General features: G+C 35.9%; 1 protein-coding gene across 4 annotated transcripts in view; it reads left to right on the top strand.

Annotated features, from left to right (window-relative positions):
- Positions 1-17,755, top strand: part of ZNF277 (zinc finger protein 277) — a 118,620-nt gene that overhangs the window by 45,809 nt on the left and 55,056 nt on the right. For 3 of the 4 annotated variants that reach the window (XR_011074710.1, XM_068549322.1, XM_068549324.1), the window contains exon 2: positions 13,420-13,621. Coding sequence is in view for 3 of the 4 variants with exons in the window: in XM_068549322.1 (XP_068405423.1) it covers positions 13,420-13,621 (202 nt within the window). In the remaining variant the exon portion in view is untranslated. The remainder of the gene's footprint in view (positions 1-13,419; positions 13,622-17,755) is intronic. The other variant, XM_068549325.1, reaches the window with a different exon arrangement.

Genomic DNA, 17,755 nt, shown 5'->3' on the forward strand with positions numbered 1-17,755 from the left:
TATATTTTACTTTCAAAAACAGTAGTCCAGGGGTTAATGTTAATGGTGGAGATTTCAGGCACTGTGATAACCAATTTAAAAAAATTACTTTTGCCGGGGGATTATTTTGTAGTTTCTATATTATACCCTATATAAGTATTGCCTGTTCTGTCATCAGGGTGTCTCCTTCTGCTCTGCCTGCAAAGTGAGGTCATCTAAATCCTGTTGCAGAGTGGTGGCTAATTTAGTTATGTAATTGCTTGAAATCCCAAAATAAGGACACTATTCACATACACGTCGTAAATAAAAATGTTAGACTAAATGATAAAAAATATAGTGTAAGTGACAAGATGCATGGTTTTAAAACTTTTTGGAGTCCCCAGAACCCTATAAGAATTAAATCAAAAGACCTTCCCAGAAAAATTCATACACACATAATTTTGAATACAATTTCACGTTGAACTCTACCGATTGAGTGTGAATCGTGTAGGTGTTCATGGACCTAAGATTAAGGTCTTCTGCATTAATGAGATCTGCTCTGTCAAATATGATAGCCAATAATCACATGTGGCTATTTAATTAAAATTAAACAAAATTGAAGTTCCTCAGTCTCACTGTCCACATTCTCAATGCTCAATAACCACATGTAGCTAATGGCCACCATGGACAATAGCCAATAGGACAAAGCAGATATAGAACATTTCCTTTCTCTCAGTAGGTTCTTTTGGACAGCACTGGGTTAGGTGTTTCTAAAATACTCTATTTAAGAATCTTATCATTATGTGTGTTTATGTATAAGTATTTGTGTAGAGCTGCATGATTTGACAACCCAGAACATATATGTTGTAAGAAAAGTCAAGCTCTTTTTGACACAATACAGATCTGTTCCCGAAATATAAATAGGACTCAAAGTAAGGCAGCTAGCTAACCTCAGCTGGACCCTCAGGACTATTCTGCAATGATTTTTATCTAAATTGCATTTTCCATTAGTAGTAGGTCTAAATCTTTTCCAATTTTTCCTTAAGTTCTTGTCTTCAGTGTAGTTCGAGACCTCACCTCCTATGTTCAGAAAATTGAGGCTATCAGTATAAATTCCTTCAACTTCCCTTATCTCCGTATAAAAATCTCATCGTGTTTTCTTTTATCGTAATGTGCTACAGAAATAGCAAGGTGATCAAGAGAATGCAAAAGCCTTTGAATTTTAACGATATAATCAGGACCTAAGAGTAAATAGACAGTTACGAAGTGAGCTTATTCTTTGTTAGAAGTCTGGGCTCCACTCTTACATGATTTGGTGCTTTACATCTACTTTAGGACTATGGAATGTGTATTTTGAATTAATGTACAGGAATTGCAATACACCTCAGTGCATATGATGCCTGTCTCTCTCCATCCTCGAACTTACAGCCATACTCATTGTTATCAGTAGTATTAATGGGAGCTAACCTTTATTGCACTAATGTGTCGACCACCCATGTGCTTTACATCAGTTTCCTCAACCCTCATAACAACTCCATCAGGTAAATATTATAATTAATCCATTTTATGTTGTAGAAACAGACTTGAAGATGTTAAGTAACTCACCCAGGATTGGTTAATGGGACCAAGTGTACAGTATTTTTAAGTATATGCACATTGTTGTACAGTGGATCTCTAGGACCTTTTCACCTTGCATAACCAAAACTCTATACTCATTGAATAACTACTCCCCATTTTCCCCTCCTCCATCTCCTGACAACCACCGTTCTACTCTATGCTTCTATGAGTGTCACCACTTTAAATACCTCATATAAATGGAATCATGCAGTATTCATCCTTTTGTGATTGGCTTAGTTCACTTACATGTCCTTCAGGTTCATCCATGTTGTACTGTATGACAGAATGTCCTTTTATAAGGCTGAATAATGTTTCATTGTATATCTGTACCGCAACTTCTTTATCCGTTCACATGTCGATGGACACGTAGGCTGTTTGCACCTCTTGGCTATTGTGAATAAGGCTTTGTTGAACATGGAAGTGCAAATCTTTTCAAGATCCTGTTTTCAGTTCTCTTTGATAAATACTGCTGGATTATATGGTAGTTCTGTTTTTAATTTTTTGAGGACCCTCCATCCTGTTTTCTGCAATAGCTGTAACAGTTTACATTCTCAAAAACAATGTACAGATTTTCTTTTTCTCCACACCCTTGTCAACACTTATCTCTTGTATTTTTGATGATAGTCATTCTAACAGATATGAGGTAGTATCTCATTATACTTTGATTTGCATTTCCCTGGTGATTAGTGAAGTTGAGCACCTTTTCATATACCTGTGGGCTATTTGTATGTCTTCTTTAGAGAAATGTCTATTCAGGTCCTTTGCCCATTTTTTAATTGGGTTATTTGTTTTTGCTTTTGAGTTGTATGAGCTCCTTGGGTATTTTGGATATTAACCCTTTTGCAGATATACGGTTTGCAAATATTGTCTCCCATTCCATAGATCATTTTGTTGTCTTTTTTTTCCTTTGCTATGCAGAAACTTTGTAGTTTGATGTAGTCCTACTTATCTATTGTTGTTTTCGTTGCCTACACTTTGGTGTCATATTCAAGAAATCATTGCCACCCTCAGAATGGGAGAAAATATTTGCAAATGAAGCAACTGACAAAGAATTAATCTCCAAAATATACAAGCAGCTCATGCAGTTCAATATCAAAAAAACAAACAACCCAATCCAAAAATGGGCAGAAGATCTGAATCGACATTTCTCCAAAGAAGATATACAGATTGCCAACAAACACATGAAAGGATGCTCAACATCACTAATCATTAGAGAAATGCAAATCAAAACTACAATGAGGTGTCACCTCACACCAGTCAGAATGGCCATCATCAAAAAATCTACAAACAATAAATGCTGGAGAGGGTGTGGAGAAAAGGGAACCCTATACACTGTTGGTGGAAATGTAAATTGATACAGCCACTATGGAGAACAGTATGGAGGTTCCTTAAAAAACTACAAATAGAACTACCATACGACCCAGCAATCCCACTACTGGGCACATACCCTGAGAAAACCATAATTCAAAAAGAGTCATGTACCACAATGTTCATTGCAGCTCTATTTACAATAGGCAGGACATGGAAGCAACCTAAGTGTCCATCGACAGATGAATGGATAAAGAAGATGTGGCACATATATACAATGGAATATTACTCAGCCATAAAAAGAAATGAAATTGAGTTATTCGTAGTGAGGTGGATGGACCTAGAGACTGTCATACAGAGTGAAGTAAGTCAGAAAGAGAAAAACAGATACCATATGCTAACATGTATATGGAATCTAAAAAAAAAAAATGGTTCTGAAGAACTTAGGGGCAGGACAGGTATAAAGATGCAGACATAGAGAATGGACTTGAGGACACGGGGAGGGGGAAGGGTAAGCTGGGACAAAGTGAGAGAGTGACATGGACATATACACACTACCAAATGTAAAATAGATAACTAGTGGGAAGCAGCTGCATAGCGCAGGGAGATCAGCTCCGTGCTTTGTGACCACCTAGAGGGGTGGGATAGGGAGGATGGGAGGGAGACACAAGAGGGAGGAGATATGGGGTTACATGTATATGTATAGCTGATTCACTTTGTTATAAAGCAGAAACTAGCACACCATTTTAAAGCAATTATACTCCAATAAAGATGTTAAAATAAATAAATAAAATAAATTTTTTTAAAAAAATCATTGCCAAGGCCAATGTTAGGAAGTTTTTTTCCTATATTTTCTTCTAGGAGTTTTATAAGTTCAGGTCTTATATTTAAGTCTTTATTTTATTTTGAGTTGATTTTTTTTGTGTGGAATAAGGTAAGGGTCCAATTTCATTCTTTTACACGTGAATATCCAGTTTACCCAATAATAGTATTTTTTAACGAATGGTTGTTGAAAAAACTATCCTTTCTTTATTGCACTGTAGTCTTGGCATCTTTGTCAAAGGTCATTTGACCCTATGTGTTTGGGTTTATTTCTGGGCTCTCTATTCTGTTCCTTGATCTATATACATCTCTCATTAAGCGAGTACATACTGTTTTGATTACTGTAGCTTTGTAGGATGTTTTGAAGTCAGGAAGTGGGAGGCCTCTAGCTTTGTTCTTCTTTCTCAAGGTTGTTTTGGCTATTCATGGTCCTTTGTGTTTCCATATGAATTTTAAGGGTTTTTTTTTTCTATTTCTGAAAAAAAAAAAAAAGCCAAAGGAATTTGATAGAGATTGCATTGAATCTGTAGATTGCTTTGGGTAGTTTGGACAGTTTAACGTTTTACATCTTCCTATCCGTGAACATGGGCTATCTTTCCAATTATATTTGTATCTTTCATTAGTGTTTTGTAGTTTTCGGTGTACAAGTCTTTTTGCCTCTTTGGTTAAGTTTATTCCTACATATTTTATTCTTTTTGATACCGTTGTAAATAGAATTGTTTTAATTTCCTTTTCAGAAAGTTCATTGTTGGTGTATAGAAACACAACTGATTTTTGTATGTTGATTATTTGTCCTGCAACTTTACTGAATTTGTTTATTATTTCTAAGCATTTTTTTCTGTGTGTGTATACTCTCTATAGTATTCTACATACAAGATCATGTAATCTGCAAACATAATTTTACTTCTTTTCTGATTTGGATGCCTTTTTTGTTTGTTTGTTTGTTTCTTGTTTGTTTCTTGCCTAATTTCTCTAGTTAGGACTTCCAGTATTATGTTGAATATAAATGGCAAGAGTGGGCATCCTTACCTTGTTCCTCATCTTGGAGGGAAAGTTTTCAGTTTTTAACAGTTGTAAATATTAACTATGAGCTTTTTATATACATTGCCTTCATTATGTTGAGACAGTTTCCTTCTTTTTCTAGTTTGTTGAGTGTTTTTATCATGAAAGAATGTTGAATTCTGTCAAATGCTTTTTTCCATCTATTGAGATGATCCTGTGATTTATATCTTTCATTCTGTTAATGTGGTATATCATATTGATTGATTTTCATATGCTTAACCATTCTTTCATCCCAAGGATAAATTCCACTTGATTATGGTGTATGATCCTTGTAATGTGCTGTTGAATTTGGTTTGCTAGTATTTTGTTGAAGATTTTTGCATCTTTATACATTAGGAATATTAGTCTGTAGTTTTCTTATAGTGTCTGTCTCGCTTTGGTATCATGGTAATGCTGGCCTCATAAAATGAGTTTGGAAGTGTTCCTTCCTCTTCAGTATTTTGGAGGAGTTTGAGAAGAATTGGCACTAATTCTTTAAGTGTTTGATAGAATTCTCCTGTGAAGCCATTTGTTCCTGGGCTTTTCTTTGTTGGGAGGTTTTTCATTACTGATTCAGTCTCCTTATAGTTACAGATTTTCTATTTCTTCAGTGATTCAGGTTTGGAATATTGTATGTTTGTAGGAATGTATCCATTTCTTCTAGGTTATCCAGCTTGTTGGAGTATAATTATTTATAGTAGCCTCTCATGATCCTTTGTATTTCTGGGTTATCAGTTATAATATCTCCCTCTTTTCATTCCTGATTTTGAGTTTACCTTTTCAAAACACACCAACTCTTATTTTTGTTGATTTTTTTCTATATTTTTTCTATTCTCTATTTCATTTATTTCTGTCCCAATCTTGTTTGTTTCCTTCTGCTAAATGGGAGCTTGGTTTGCTCTTCTTTGACTAGTTCCTTGAGTTACAGAGTTTGTTTATGGGAGATCTTTTTTCCTTTTAACATACTCATTTACCACTATAAACTTCCCTGGTTTTCCTGCATCCCACAGGTTTTGGTATCTTGTGTTTTCCTTTTGTTGAGACTTGTTTTGTGACTTAATATGTTGTGTTACTTCCTTGATTAAAGACCTTCAGGATCTAGTCACAACTTTCAAATTAAATATAAATCTTTGGCCTGGCATTAAGGCTCACCAACATGTGATCCATCTACCTTTACAGCTTTTTCTTACTTAGACTCTAGCACTATTTGGACTATTTTGATTTTTTAACTACCCATGTGTACTTGCTGGAATTCTTTACCATTTCAGGAATCCTCTATGATGACTACCCTTTATTTCTCCAGTTTTAAGTTATTTTTTTCCTCCCTATTCTAAGCCCTTGATTTATGTGGTCAACTTCACATATATTAACCTGTATTATAATTGTTTGTACAGTTGTCTCATATTTTCTTCTAGACTAACAATTTCTTCAGGATAGGGATTTTTATTAATAATCTTTGTATTTCTTTTAGTATCTAGAATTTACATTATGCATAATAGGCATTCAATTTTTAAATGGTAAATTTAATCAAAATTTTTCATCTTAGATCTTAAGACTTAGAAAGTGACTGAATAAAACGGTGCTTGCTCTACTTCTTTCTCTTATCTGTCACAGTCACATTTAGGAACTCATCAGTTGGCATGCTTTTTATTTAAGAATTTTTCAATGTTAAAAAAATTGGGGGTAAATAAATGCATTCATAATCTCATTGTTTTGTATATTTTCTTTCAAACCTTGTACTTGTATTTGAGTGTATGTACATGTATGTTTATAATTGCCAGTTAGCACATGCATAATGTTATATAGCACAGATATGCCAGATATTATAGAACAATTTTCATTTGCATGACATTTAGGTTGTTTCCATTACTTTACTTTATAGGTGATGCTGTAATAAAGTTTTCGTAGCTTTTTGCCTGTTAAATTAGCTCCTTAAATTTTCAAGCATGGGTTTATTAGGTTTAAGGGTTGAAATATGTTTGTAACTGTTTTCATACCAGAAGAAGTGGCACACTTGCCAGCTGTATAGATGAGTACTAATCCAGCACAGCCTCATCAGCAGTCTCAATGTGGTACTGAGACTATGTAACAATGCTGATCTAAGTCCATCCCCCCACATTCCCACTTTTAGTAGGAGTATAGTAAATTAATCTTTTAAATTTGGGGCCTCATTAATTTACAAAATGAATTATTAGCCCAGGGGTAATTAAATAAGGGTGTTATATTCTTACTCTGAACTTTAGAGATTGATTATGGTTAAAAAGACTAGACCTAGTCTTTGCAGTTTTCCAAATGCATCTGCTGGGGAGCCACTCTTAGAAATCAAAGAACTGACTTGTTTAGGAAGTAAAAGGCCATTTTTTGGTGTAAGAGCAAAGTCCTCTCAAGAATTTAGAAATAAAGTTACCTTCTTGGAGTTTAATTTTTAGAATAAAATCAACATATAATCAGTGAGATTGATTAGGCATTGAAATCCTATGGAAATATATGATATCTGTCAGATCAAAAGCTTAGAGAACAGGCCTGAAAATATTATCCAGACTTGTAAGTGAGCTATAATCAAATAAATTACACTAATATATATAAAAAGAACAAATGTAAAGGAAATGTTTACTTTGGAAACTAGAGTATGTTTACAGTGTTTTCAGAATTAAAACAGTAAAAACAAACAAAAGCACTCCACCTATCTCGATATTCCAGTTTTTATGATAGATATCAATTAGATGATCAGAGTGTGATGAGAGTAGCAACTAAACCAATTTTATCTGGGTTGAGTATATCACCAAATTACTGCTTTGTTTTCACAGTTTCAGTAGTGGTGTGGTGATAGTGTGCAAAGCAGGTTGCAGGGACTTCTTTAAAGGGGAAATGATGTGTGAGGTGTTCTACAGTTCCTTACGATGGAATGCTGTAGAAGTTCTTATCAATTATTTGTTGATTTGGGCTTTTCTTCTCTCATTCAACTTAAGGGAGACAGAAACCTCAGTCTTATTTTTTCTTCAAAGCACCAGCAGCCAGCTATTTGTTTGGCAGTAATGATATATTGCAAAGTCTAGAGCTGCCTATTTTAGCATATAGGTATATTATGAATTCATGACTGGTTTGTTCTCTAGATAGAACTTTGCTACTCAAAGTGTGGTTTGTGGATGAGTGGGCTGACAACATCTGGGAACTGAGACATGCAGAGCTTCAATCCTGTCTACCTCTTAGGCCAACCTTGTTAGTTCATGTACTCCAAGAAGCACACGCTAAGATGGAATTTGACGTTTAAGAGATTTGTTAGGGAAGACGCCAGAGGGAAAAAGGAGAGGTAGGTCTGACCTGTGTGAAGGAAAGAGGGAACGGAGGGTTGTGTAGGAGCTCAGAGTACAGCACAGTTCTAAGCAAGTTTCTGGCAAGCCAGTGGGGAGTCCTCCAGCCAGTGTCCCATGTCAGTGAAGTTCCATCTCTCACAGGAATGAGTCTGCCTTGCTATTTCTGCTGCCTCCAATCATTTAATGAAAGCAGTGTATGGAAAGCTTGGCTTCAGTGCAAGTGGGATTTCAGAGCACAGCACCCAAGGCCTTCTTTCCATTATGGTCACAGCGGCCAGAGATTTGATTGGCACAGTTCCCTGGCCGCCACACCTACTGAATCAGGTGCATTTCAACAAGATCTCCAGGTGAGTATATGCACATTAAGCTTTGAGAAGCACTACCCTAGAATAATAATTTGACACTTTGAGGATCTTACCCAGAGTCAATAAAATTGTTTATAATCAGCATAGGATCTCCGCAAAAACTCAGCTCTTTCGGAGTGGTATTTTTTACAGTTCATTTGAACAGGGTTGCTGTTCAAAGTGAGAACTAGAGCAGATAATTTGTTGTTAATTTGTAACAAATGTGTGAAGCAGATTTTGAGCCAAAGCAGAATTTCCAAGATACTTTGCCTCTTTGCTGAAAGGAGCTAGATATAATTTACTTCCTTTGGCCTTTTAGAGTTCAAAGTTCTTGTAGCAAAGAATTACGTATTTCTGTGTCTGTTGTCTTTTTACCATGTGGTAAGATGTAGATATGATTCTTTTGGTGACAGCTGGAAATAAACTGTTAGATCTTACTGAGTTTCCTCTGCTAACACAGTGCTTAGCATTTGAGGGGCTCTCTTTAGGACAGACTACACTATAAAGTTAGCTTTGCCACAAGGCACTGTCACCTAATTTATGGATTTTTCCATGAGTCCAAGGTATCCACACTCTCGTATATATGTGATCAGGAGACCCACAGTCCCCATGTGATCATCCTCTGAACCATTGATTCCCAGGCTTCAGTGCAGAGACTACTGCTTGGTAAAAATTACAGTTCCTCTGTCTACAATAAGGTCTTGAAATCGGTACTTTTAAAAAGCCTCCCAGGTGATGAAACTTAATTTGGAAATCGCTGCTCTAAAGTAAAATATATACAGAGGATTGGGGTCTATCCCATAGAAACATCCTCAGATGGAGTGGTTATAACTGACTCAGCATTCCAAATGACACTTGTTCCTTGTTTACTAGAGAGTATCTTTACATGAAAAATTAAAAATAATTTTTAAATCCCTAATTAAAGATGAAATACTTTTATTACACTCAATAGTATTTATTGTTATCTCAGAATTCAATGTAATTTTTACATCATTATTTATTAATTAGCAGGGGGGCCTGTTGACACCAAGGCCCACAGGACTGAATATCTGGCTATAATTATAGTTGGACTACTCTCAATCCTGGGCAGAGAAAGTTCTCCTAAAGACAGACAACCACAGGTGTTTCCTAAAATAGAATTTACCTAGAAACTGAGTTAAAGGTGTAACTCTAGTTGTAAGTACCTCTGGTCCATTATTCATTCTTTATTTCTTTGTTCAACAAACACTTATCAAATACGATCTATGTTTCAGGCACTGTATAATCTGTACCAGGGACCTGAAAATAAGTAAGACTTAATCCTTGACCTTGAGGAATTCACAGACTACCCTAGTGGCAGAGATATACATGAAAACAATTAATTACAACAGAGATATTTGTATTGTTGAGCATGGAGAGATGGAGTAGGTGAAGCCCACAAGCAGCTGTGGGGCGACGGTCGGGGGACAGAGTGAGGGACAGCTGGCAAACACAAAGAATAGCACAGGTGCATCGCGTGAGACACCAGTTACTGCTGCCTTTGTCCATAAGCCCTGTCAGGAATATCTAAATTCTGAGCAGATCACCTGAGCTATCTAAGACTTAACTCATTATCCATCCCTCTCAGAAAACAAAAATCCTGCTTGTCTACATGTATTCCTAGATTTGTGACTGGTACCCCCATTCATACGGTCTTTCCAGCCAGAAACCTGGGAGGCTTCCTCGTCTCCTTCTCCTTTACTCCCTGTGGCCAGCCATTAATCAGGAACTGTCAGTTTCATCTTTGTAGCCTCTTCTCTGTTCCTCTCTTCTAAGCACTGCTAACATTGCTGCCTCAGACAAGCTCTCAGACTTGGACATCTGCAGTAGTCTCCTAACTGGTCGGTCTCCCCATCTTTAGACTTGGCCTCTTTCCAATCCATTCTCCCCATATCAGTTTAAAACAGGAGAGACCCTTCTTCCTATAGGGAAAGGTCTAAACTCCTTAGAGTTGGGTATAGGTTGAGAGTGCAAATGCTTGAGCCGAACTGCTTGGATTCAAATCCTGACTCCACCACTTACTAGCTATCTGAAGGGCGAGCCACTTAGCCTTTCAGTGACTAAGTTTCCTCAACTGTAAAATAAAAGTAGAAATTGACTCTCTGTCATAGGATTACCGTAAGGGTTAATAGAATTAATACTGTACATGTAAAGTGCTTAACAATGCCTGGCACAAAGTAAACACAGTGATGGTGGGTACTCATGGTAGGATAATAATACACAGTATTTGTGCCAAGTAAATAAAGATGACCAGGACTCACCTTGTCTTCCAGAGACTAACGGTCTGAAGGTAAACAGATTACTTCTTATGATCAATGCTGTTATAAATTTGAACACAATGCTAAATGATTATGGAATCAGGAGAAAATTGTAGAATCTTGTAATCTAAAAATTTTTTTTCTATTAAATGTTTTTATTTTATGGATGTATAGCAACTCAAGTTCCCAAATACAACTTAGTACCTCTCAAACCACAAGTTCCTCATACATGAAATCTGTAGATTCATGATTTTGCTCCTGTATACCCTTACAGTGACAGTAAGCAATTTGGTTCTAGTATGTGTGAACATTTAGGTCCCTTCTCTGAGGAATAATTTGAAAAAAGAGAAACTGGCGTTGAACAAACAAAAGGGAAGAGACATGAGCCACAGAAGAATAGTAGAGAGTTTGCAGTAAAGTCTCAGGAAAGAAGACAATGGTAGAGTACCCAGTGGTTTTGAAGGATGTGGGCTACTGAGGTTTAAGAGTTGTTGGTGGAGGTGGTATGGGGGAGGCTGCAGGACACGGCAGAATGCATATAAATTTAGTATGACTTATAAGTACATATGAATTCAAAACAGCACTGAACATAGTTTAAACAAGAAACACAGTTGAGGAATTGCCTTTGGGGGTTGGAGGCAGAAAAATGTAGTGTTTGAATTTAGGCTCAAATTAGTAAGTTTAGGCCATTTACTAACACTGTGACTTGGGGGAAATCATTTAACTTTTCTAAGTCTCAATTCTCATCTGGAAGATGGAGGTTGTAATAGTACTAATCGAATAAGGTAGGATTAATTGAGAAAGTGCCCTAAAACAGTTTGCTGGTAATTTACAAATAGCAAACACCTAGTAAGGTTAGTTCTTGCTATTGGTGGTGATTATTAATATAGTGTTTGCTTTCTTCAGTTAAGAAAAATGAATTTACAGATACCTCAGTCAAATTTGGGAAGAAGAATATAGTACAGTACTTGTTATTTCCTAGATGGCAGGTAATGTTACTAACATTTATTTAGAATATGCTGCCTTTTGTTTTCCTATTCTAGGGAACGTAAAATATTATTACAGAGTTTCATAAGTATTTCACTTACCTCTTTCCCCATCCTATTTTTCACATGCAGGTTTAAGTTCCTGCAGAACTTAACCTATAACTGAAAAATGTATCCTGCAACTAAAGAGCTATAGAATTCGAGAACTTCTTGATTTCACTACCTAATTTAATGAATATAATAACGGGTAACACACCAGTCTTACTAATAGTGCTTCTAAAGTGCTTAACGATTTTTAATATTCTCCCTATTGTCATGTGTACCCTGTTTTCTTCTTTCCTGGTATTTAATAATTTTAGGTAACTAAGATAAACAGTTTGATTTAGCATACTTTATTGTGAGTGATGTATTAGAGGACATCCCTTATAGGACACCTTCCCTCTCCAGCTCACTTAGGTGACTGCTGTATCCCCATGCTCCCATAAATCCTATACATTCTCTCTCTCTCTTTATCCTTTTAACTTATCTGTACCTTCAAACAAATTTCAAGCACTTAGGCCTTGATGGTAAGAATAGTGTCATGCAAAGTCAGGCAGGAAAAACTTCAGTAGATACTCAGCTAATTTTTGTTAAGTGAGTGAATGAATGCTGCCCTCTTAACATCATTTATCCAGTTCTTAGGCCATGGTCAGCAGTGTACCAGTAACTGATTCAATTAATTATTCAATTAAGAAGGCCTTTAGAAATAGGTAAAGTAAAATAAAAATGAGAAATAAAATTTAACAGTAGAATTAATAGTAACCTAATTCCAAAGACTGCTGTCTGTGAAATAGCTGTCTTTCTTTCCAAAGAAGGTCTCCTGCCCTTCCTCAGATGCCAAATGCCTTACGCTAGTTACCTTGTTGCTGACTACTCAGTAGCCTGCATAAGGTGACAGGTCCAGCCTTCCACCTAGAAGACTGAAGAGGACTCCTGACACAACTGGCTATAGTTTGAGGCCCTGAATTCAGAGCTGTAGACCTTACATACTTCAACTCTTAAGGATACTATAGGTGATGTTAGGAAAGGGAATAGTGTAGACAAGAAAAATGTTTATCATGTATGTCTAGTTATTGAGCATTCATCTCTTTGTTTGCAAGAACTTGAATTATGATACATAATTATATAATCAAATGATAGATATAAATCAACATCAAAAATTGCCACCTGGGCCACCCAGCACATGCTGTGTTAACCCAATATGAGACTTATCTTCTTCGCACACGACAAATAATCAGAAACGGGAAAGAGTTTGCACGTGTAACAGGAAGCAGCTTAAAAGATTGTTCTGGCATCACCTGTAGCCTCAATATATACCATTTGCCTCCCAGCATGATGACTTTCAGCCATAGGTCACAAATGGGCCTTAGAACCTTAACCCAGTGTGTTGCAGCCTTCCCCCTCAAATACCCCTAGATTTTCTGCCATTGGCCGGTATCCAAGAAGAAGGCTTGAACAGCTGTCCTGACAAGTGGGTTTTCCCAATTCAAGCTGGCAAATGGGGAGTTTGAGCTGCTTTGTTATACTCCCTGCCTCTGGGTTAAAGCTATTTAAAACAGTAATAAAGTATCCTGCTCTCGGGTACTGTGTATTTTCTTTTTTGGAATTATGTAAATATCTTTAGGATCCTTTTAATGCAGGAGGTGAGAAATCATCCTTCTAAAGAGAGTTGATTTCAGCTTTTTTTTTTTCTTTTTCTTTTTGTCTCTCCCAGACAGTAAGGATTGTATCCTGGAGCCGCTTTCCCTGCCAGAAAGTCCAGGTGGCACCACCAGTTTAGAAGGTTCTCCATCTGTGCCTTGTATTTTCTGTGAAGAACATTTTCTTATAGATGAACAAGACAAACTTCTGAAGCACATGATCATTGAACATAAGACTGTCATAGCTGATGTTAAGTTGGTTGCTGATTTCCAAAGGTAAATTTTGTTTTTATCCATAAAAGATTTATTATTTCTTAAAGGAAAGGCATAACATATATAAAATTATTCCTATAGAAATATGAAAATTCATATTATCAGGTTTCACCTTAGTCTTTTTTAAGCTTTGTACTTATTTGCCTTCTTGAGTGTGTAAGTTATGTTTGAAAATGTCACATACCTTTGCATGTCCTACAAATTCTGGAAGCAGACCAACTTTCCAAAGACTCAATGATATTCCCTTTACCACATTCCACGAAATTTTGGACATTGTTGATCTCTATCAGACTGATGTTCTTTTCATGTTTCAGGACATATGCATTCTCCAACTAAGTGAGTTCTTCCAGAAAGGTGAGAATAGACTTGGTAGAAGGCCACCCAAAGGGCAGTTTTGGGGGAAAGAGATACTTGGAGCCTTTTAAGCCAAAAGCTTATCATCCAAACAACTGTCAGCTTAAATGCTGTGATATGGCTGAAAACCAGGAAAATATTGAGTCTTTCAACAAGCCAGAGGGCTATAAGAGTAGACAGCAATTAAGGTCAGTGACTGAGGTACTTAGAGGAAGAGGATGAAGAGTAGATAGAGGTGAGTAGTTGAGGAACTGCCAACATTGGGCATGTGTGAAATGTAGGAACCTGACCTATACAGCCAGGGCCCAAAGGGAGCTCATTATAGTCACTAATTCTAGACTAATTCTTGGTAGTGATTGTCTAAGAGAAATGCCTTCTCTTAAGCAGGTATAGTGGAGTAGTTATGTACAGGTCATTATTAGTTGAAATTTGGAATCATTTTCCATATAAACAATATCAGTGTAGTTAACTGGCTTTGTATAGTTACTGAAAGCACATATTTTGGTATATCTGGCAGGGTCCCATTTTGAGATATTCTGCATTGATTTCCCTACAAAACGTTAGAGTAGCCCAGATATTATAATATCCCTGCATCTAAACTCTGTATCTCCCAGACCACATTATTCTTAGCAAGCAACTTCTTTCTTAGGATGGGTTTTGCAAGCAGCAAGCTGTATTATTAAGAGTGGACTGTGAAACCTGGAAGGCCTAGGATTGAATGCAGACTGGGTGACTTTCTTATTACCACATGGCTTCCAGCAAGCTACTTACCACTCTAAGCATCAGCTTTCTCATCTATAGAATGGGGGTAACACCAGCCCTCATAATATTATTGAGCATTATATAAAACAGGGCATGTATAGCACCAGTGTCTGAGATATCTTTTATACCCAATAAATGGTAGCCAAATTTTTAATTATATTTTGATTACAAAAGATATATTTGAAGTCTTAGCTTCCTGCAACTGTAGCTTAAGATTTCAATAGGCATTTATGCTGGTCTGCAGACCTAATTATCGTTTGTAAAATTTGTTTTGAGAAATTTTCATTTAAGGTTCTAAGTACTCTAAACTTCTAGAATGGCAGTTTGTTTTTAAGGACAAATAGCCACAGTGCTCAGAGGGGTAATATTAGCTATTCTCTAGCCCTTCTTGTCCTTCTCAGATGCATAGCACCAATAATGAATGTCTGCTGTGTGCCTTCTGTGTTATGGCCCCTTGTATCCACTCAGCATTGCTACTTGTGAGTAGACTTGGGCTGAATGGTTAGGGGGCAGAGACAGAATAGGGAAGGAGAGTTATATGAACAATATATGCCACCAACTACTGGAATAAACTAATTCTTACATGCTTTCAGAGGAAACATTCTGTGCTTCTCATTCTCATTCATTATTCTTTATTTTCAATTAAAATTTGTATGTGTGTATATATGTATATACACATGTGTGTGTTTTGGGAATATTCTGGGAGTTTTATACGATACCTAGTTATAGGTGGTCAGATCTGTCGATTTTGTTTTAGACGCTTCTTAGGCTAGAGAGCTTTGAATTCTTTTCTTATTCAAATAACCATTGACAGGACTATCAAATGAGTTATTCTTTTATAAATTTTGTATCACTTGGCTTTTCTTTGATGTAAAACTTTTTTTTTTTTTTTTTACTCTTTTTTACCACATAAATGCAAATTCTCCCTCAGGAATTGCAGAAAAATATGATGATCAACCAGTGATAATTGAGTAATGTTAAGATTTTCTTTCTCTTCTTCTAAAATCTGTGAGAAATGTGAATCAGTTCGTATTTTATCCTTTGTACTTATGTATGATAGCTAAGTGGCTATATTTGTACTAATCAATCTCTCTTTTATCATTGTTGTCAATCTCATCTGTATGTGGGCAGAAAAACCAAATTATTTACTAGGTCTCAGGGCTTAGGAGTTAATAATTAAATATTGAGATCAATCACACTATAAATGCAGTTATGTAATACAATGGATGCTTTAATTAAAAAGAAAAAGATGCATGTCTGATATAAGTGCTTTCTAAATAAAGTGTGTAGTTAACGTGTACTTTAAATTTGGAAACCTAGATTTTCCTTGTCAACTCTCCTCCTAATTAAATAAAAGTTTCACCCTCAGGAAGTAAAAATGTGATTAATTCACACTGACCAGGAATGGATATGACTAAACTTTGTTGTTTTTAAATACCATTTAATATATTAACAATGTTGTGATTAACAATGTTGTGTTAGTTTCAGGTGTACAGCAAAGAGATTCAGTTATACATATACAAGTATCTATTCTTTTTCAAATTCTTTTCCCATTTAGGTTCCACAAGGACCTACTGTATATAGCACAGGGAACTCTGCTCAATATTATGTAACAACCTATGTGACTTTTTCTTAGCAGTTATTGGAGGGAGGGAGGGATAGTGAGAGGTTCAGTTGGCATGAGTTAATTCACTCAGAACTTCTTTATAGGTTGAACAATTCTTATATATATATAAAACTTCTCAGAGAGGAGTTGTTGCTTCTGAGTACAATAAATAATAAAGACGATAAATAATAGATAAGAGATGGGCTTACCTTGTCCTTTGTAAGAAATAAGCTCTAAAGTTTCCGTTTAAATATATTTAACATTTTCTTTATTGGAACAAAGTAACAGTAAAATTTTCTCAGAGCAAATAAAACAAAAACAAAAGTAAAAGTCTCTCCTTTGAGCCGTTTATTAACATAGTTATTTATACTGAGCTACTCGCTAGCTTTATTCAGTAGATAAAATTTTTCCAGAAGAAAAATGTTAACTCCTTAATTCTTGCCCCTTTCTATATTAGAGTCCACTCATTCAGTGCTACTTAATTAACGACTATATCTCAAATCTTTATGCTTCTGTCAATAAGCACACCAGTTACAATGGGGAGCTGGGCAGGCAAGATGATATTACTACAAGGATTTCTTGTGAGATGTGATTAAAGTTCTTTTACAAGAAAGTATTTGCTGATGACCTAATAATTACTTTTATGGCTTTTTAATAAAATATGAAATGCTGTGATAACTGTCCTCCAAATAAAGGGTTCATACCACATATTATTTCTTGGCTTCCTTTATATATTGAGTGGTTGCTTTAAACAAACTAAAGAAGTAGGAAAAAATGAAGAAGTACTAAGTGATTTCTTAACATGGAACAATAAATTTCAGTGGGTGGGAAAAAATGCCACCGGTGCATGTATTGAACATCTGCTATCTTTAAGACATCTCTCAATTGAATACAATTTATCTGAATGCTTTTACCAACCACAGGGAAATGGATATATTGATACCTCTTAATTTTAATTATAAACTAAAAAAGTACTATTATGTGATAACTAGGATACATCTTAAATTCAGACTTAGGTCAAAAGTTTGTTGCAATTCAGATCTATTTATATAGTATACCACAATAAGATATGATACATAATTGTATATATTTAAGTTATATGGTAGTTTATGGTTGTATTTTGCTTTTGTAACATGATTCTTTTTCCTTTTGATGTTATTGTCACCCAGCCTTTGGTCAGGAGGAGACCACTCAGTTGACACCTTTGTGCCTATTGGACTGGCCTATTACCTGCTTTATCCTTCTTCCCCCAGAAGCTACCTAACAACATCTCAGAGATGCTCTTAGAGATGGTATCTGAAAAACATCCTTTCCAGAATTCATGACCACTTGTTCATGGAGCAATAAAATAGCTTTTAACCAACGTAAAGACTACCAGACATGAGCATATAACAGTATCTTCTCTCTCTTCATCC

Source organism: Eschrichtius robustus, chromosome 8 (genome assembly GCF_028021215.1).
Source record: "Eschrichtius robustus isolate mEscRob2 chromosome 8, mEscRob2.pri, whole genome shotgun sequence".
Classification (NCBI taxonomy): domain Eukaryota; kingdom Metazoa; phylum Chordata; class Mammalia; order Artiodactyla; family Eschrichtiidae; genus Eschrichtius; species Eschrichtius robustus.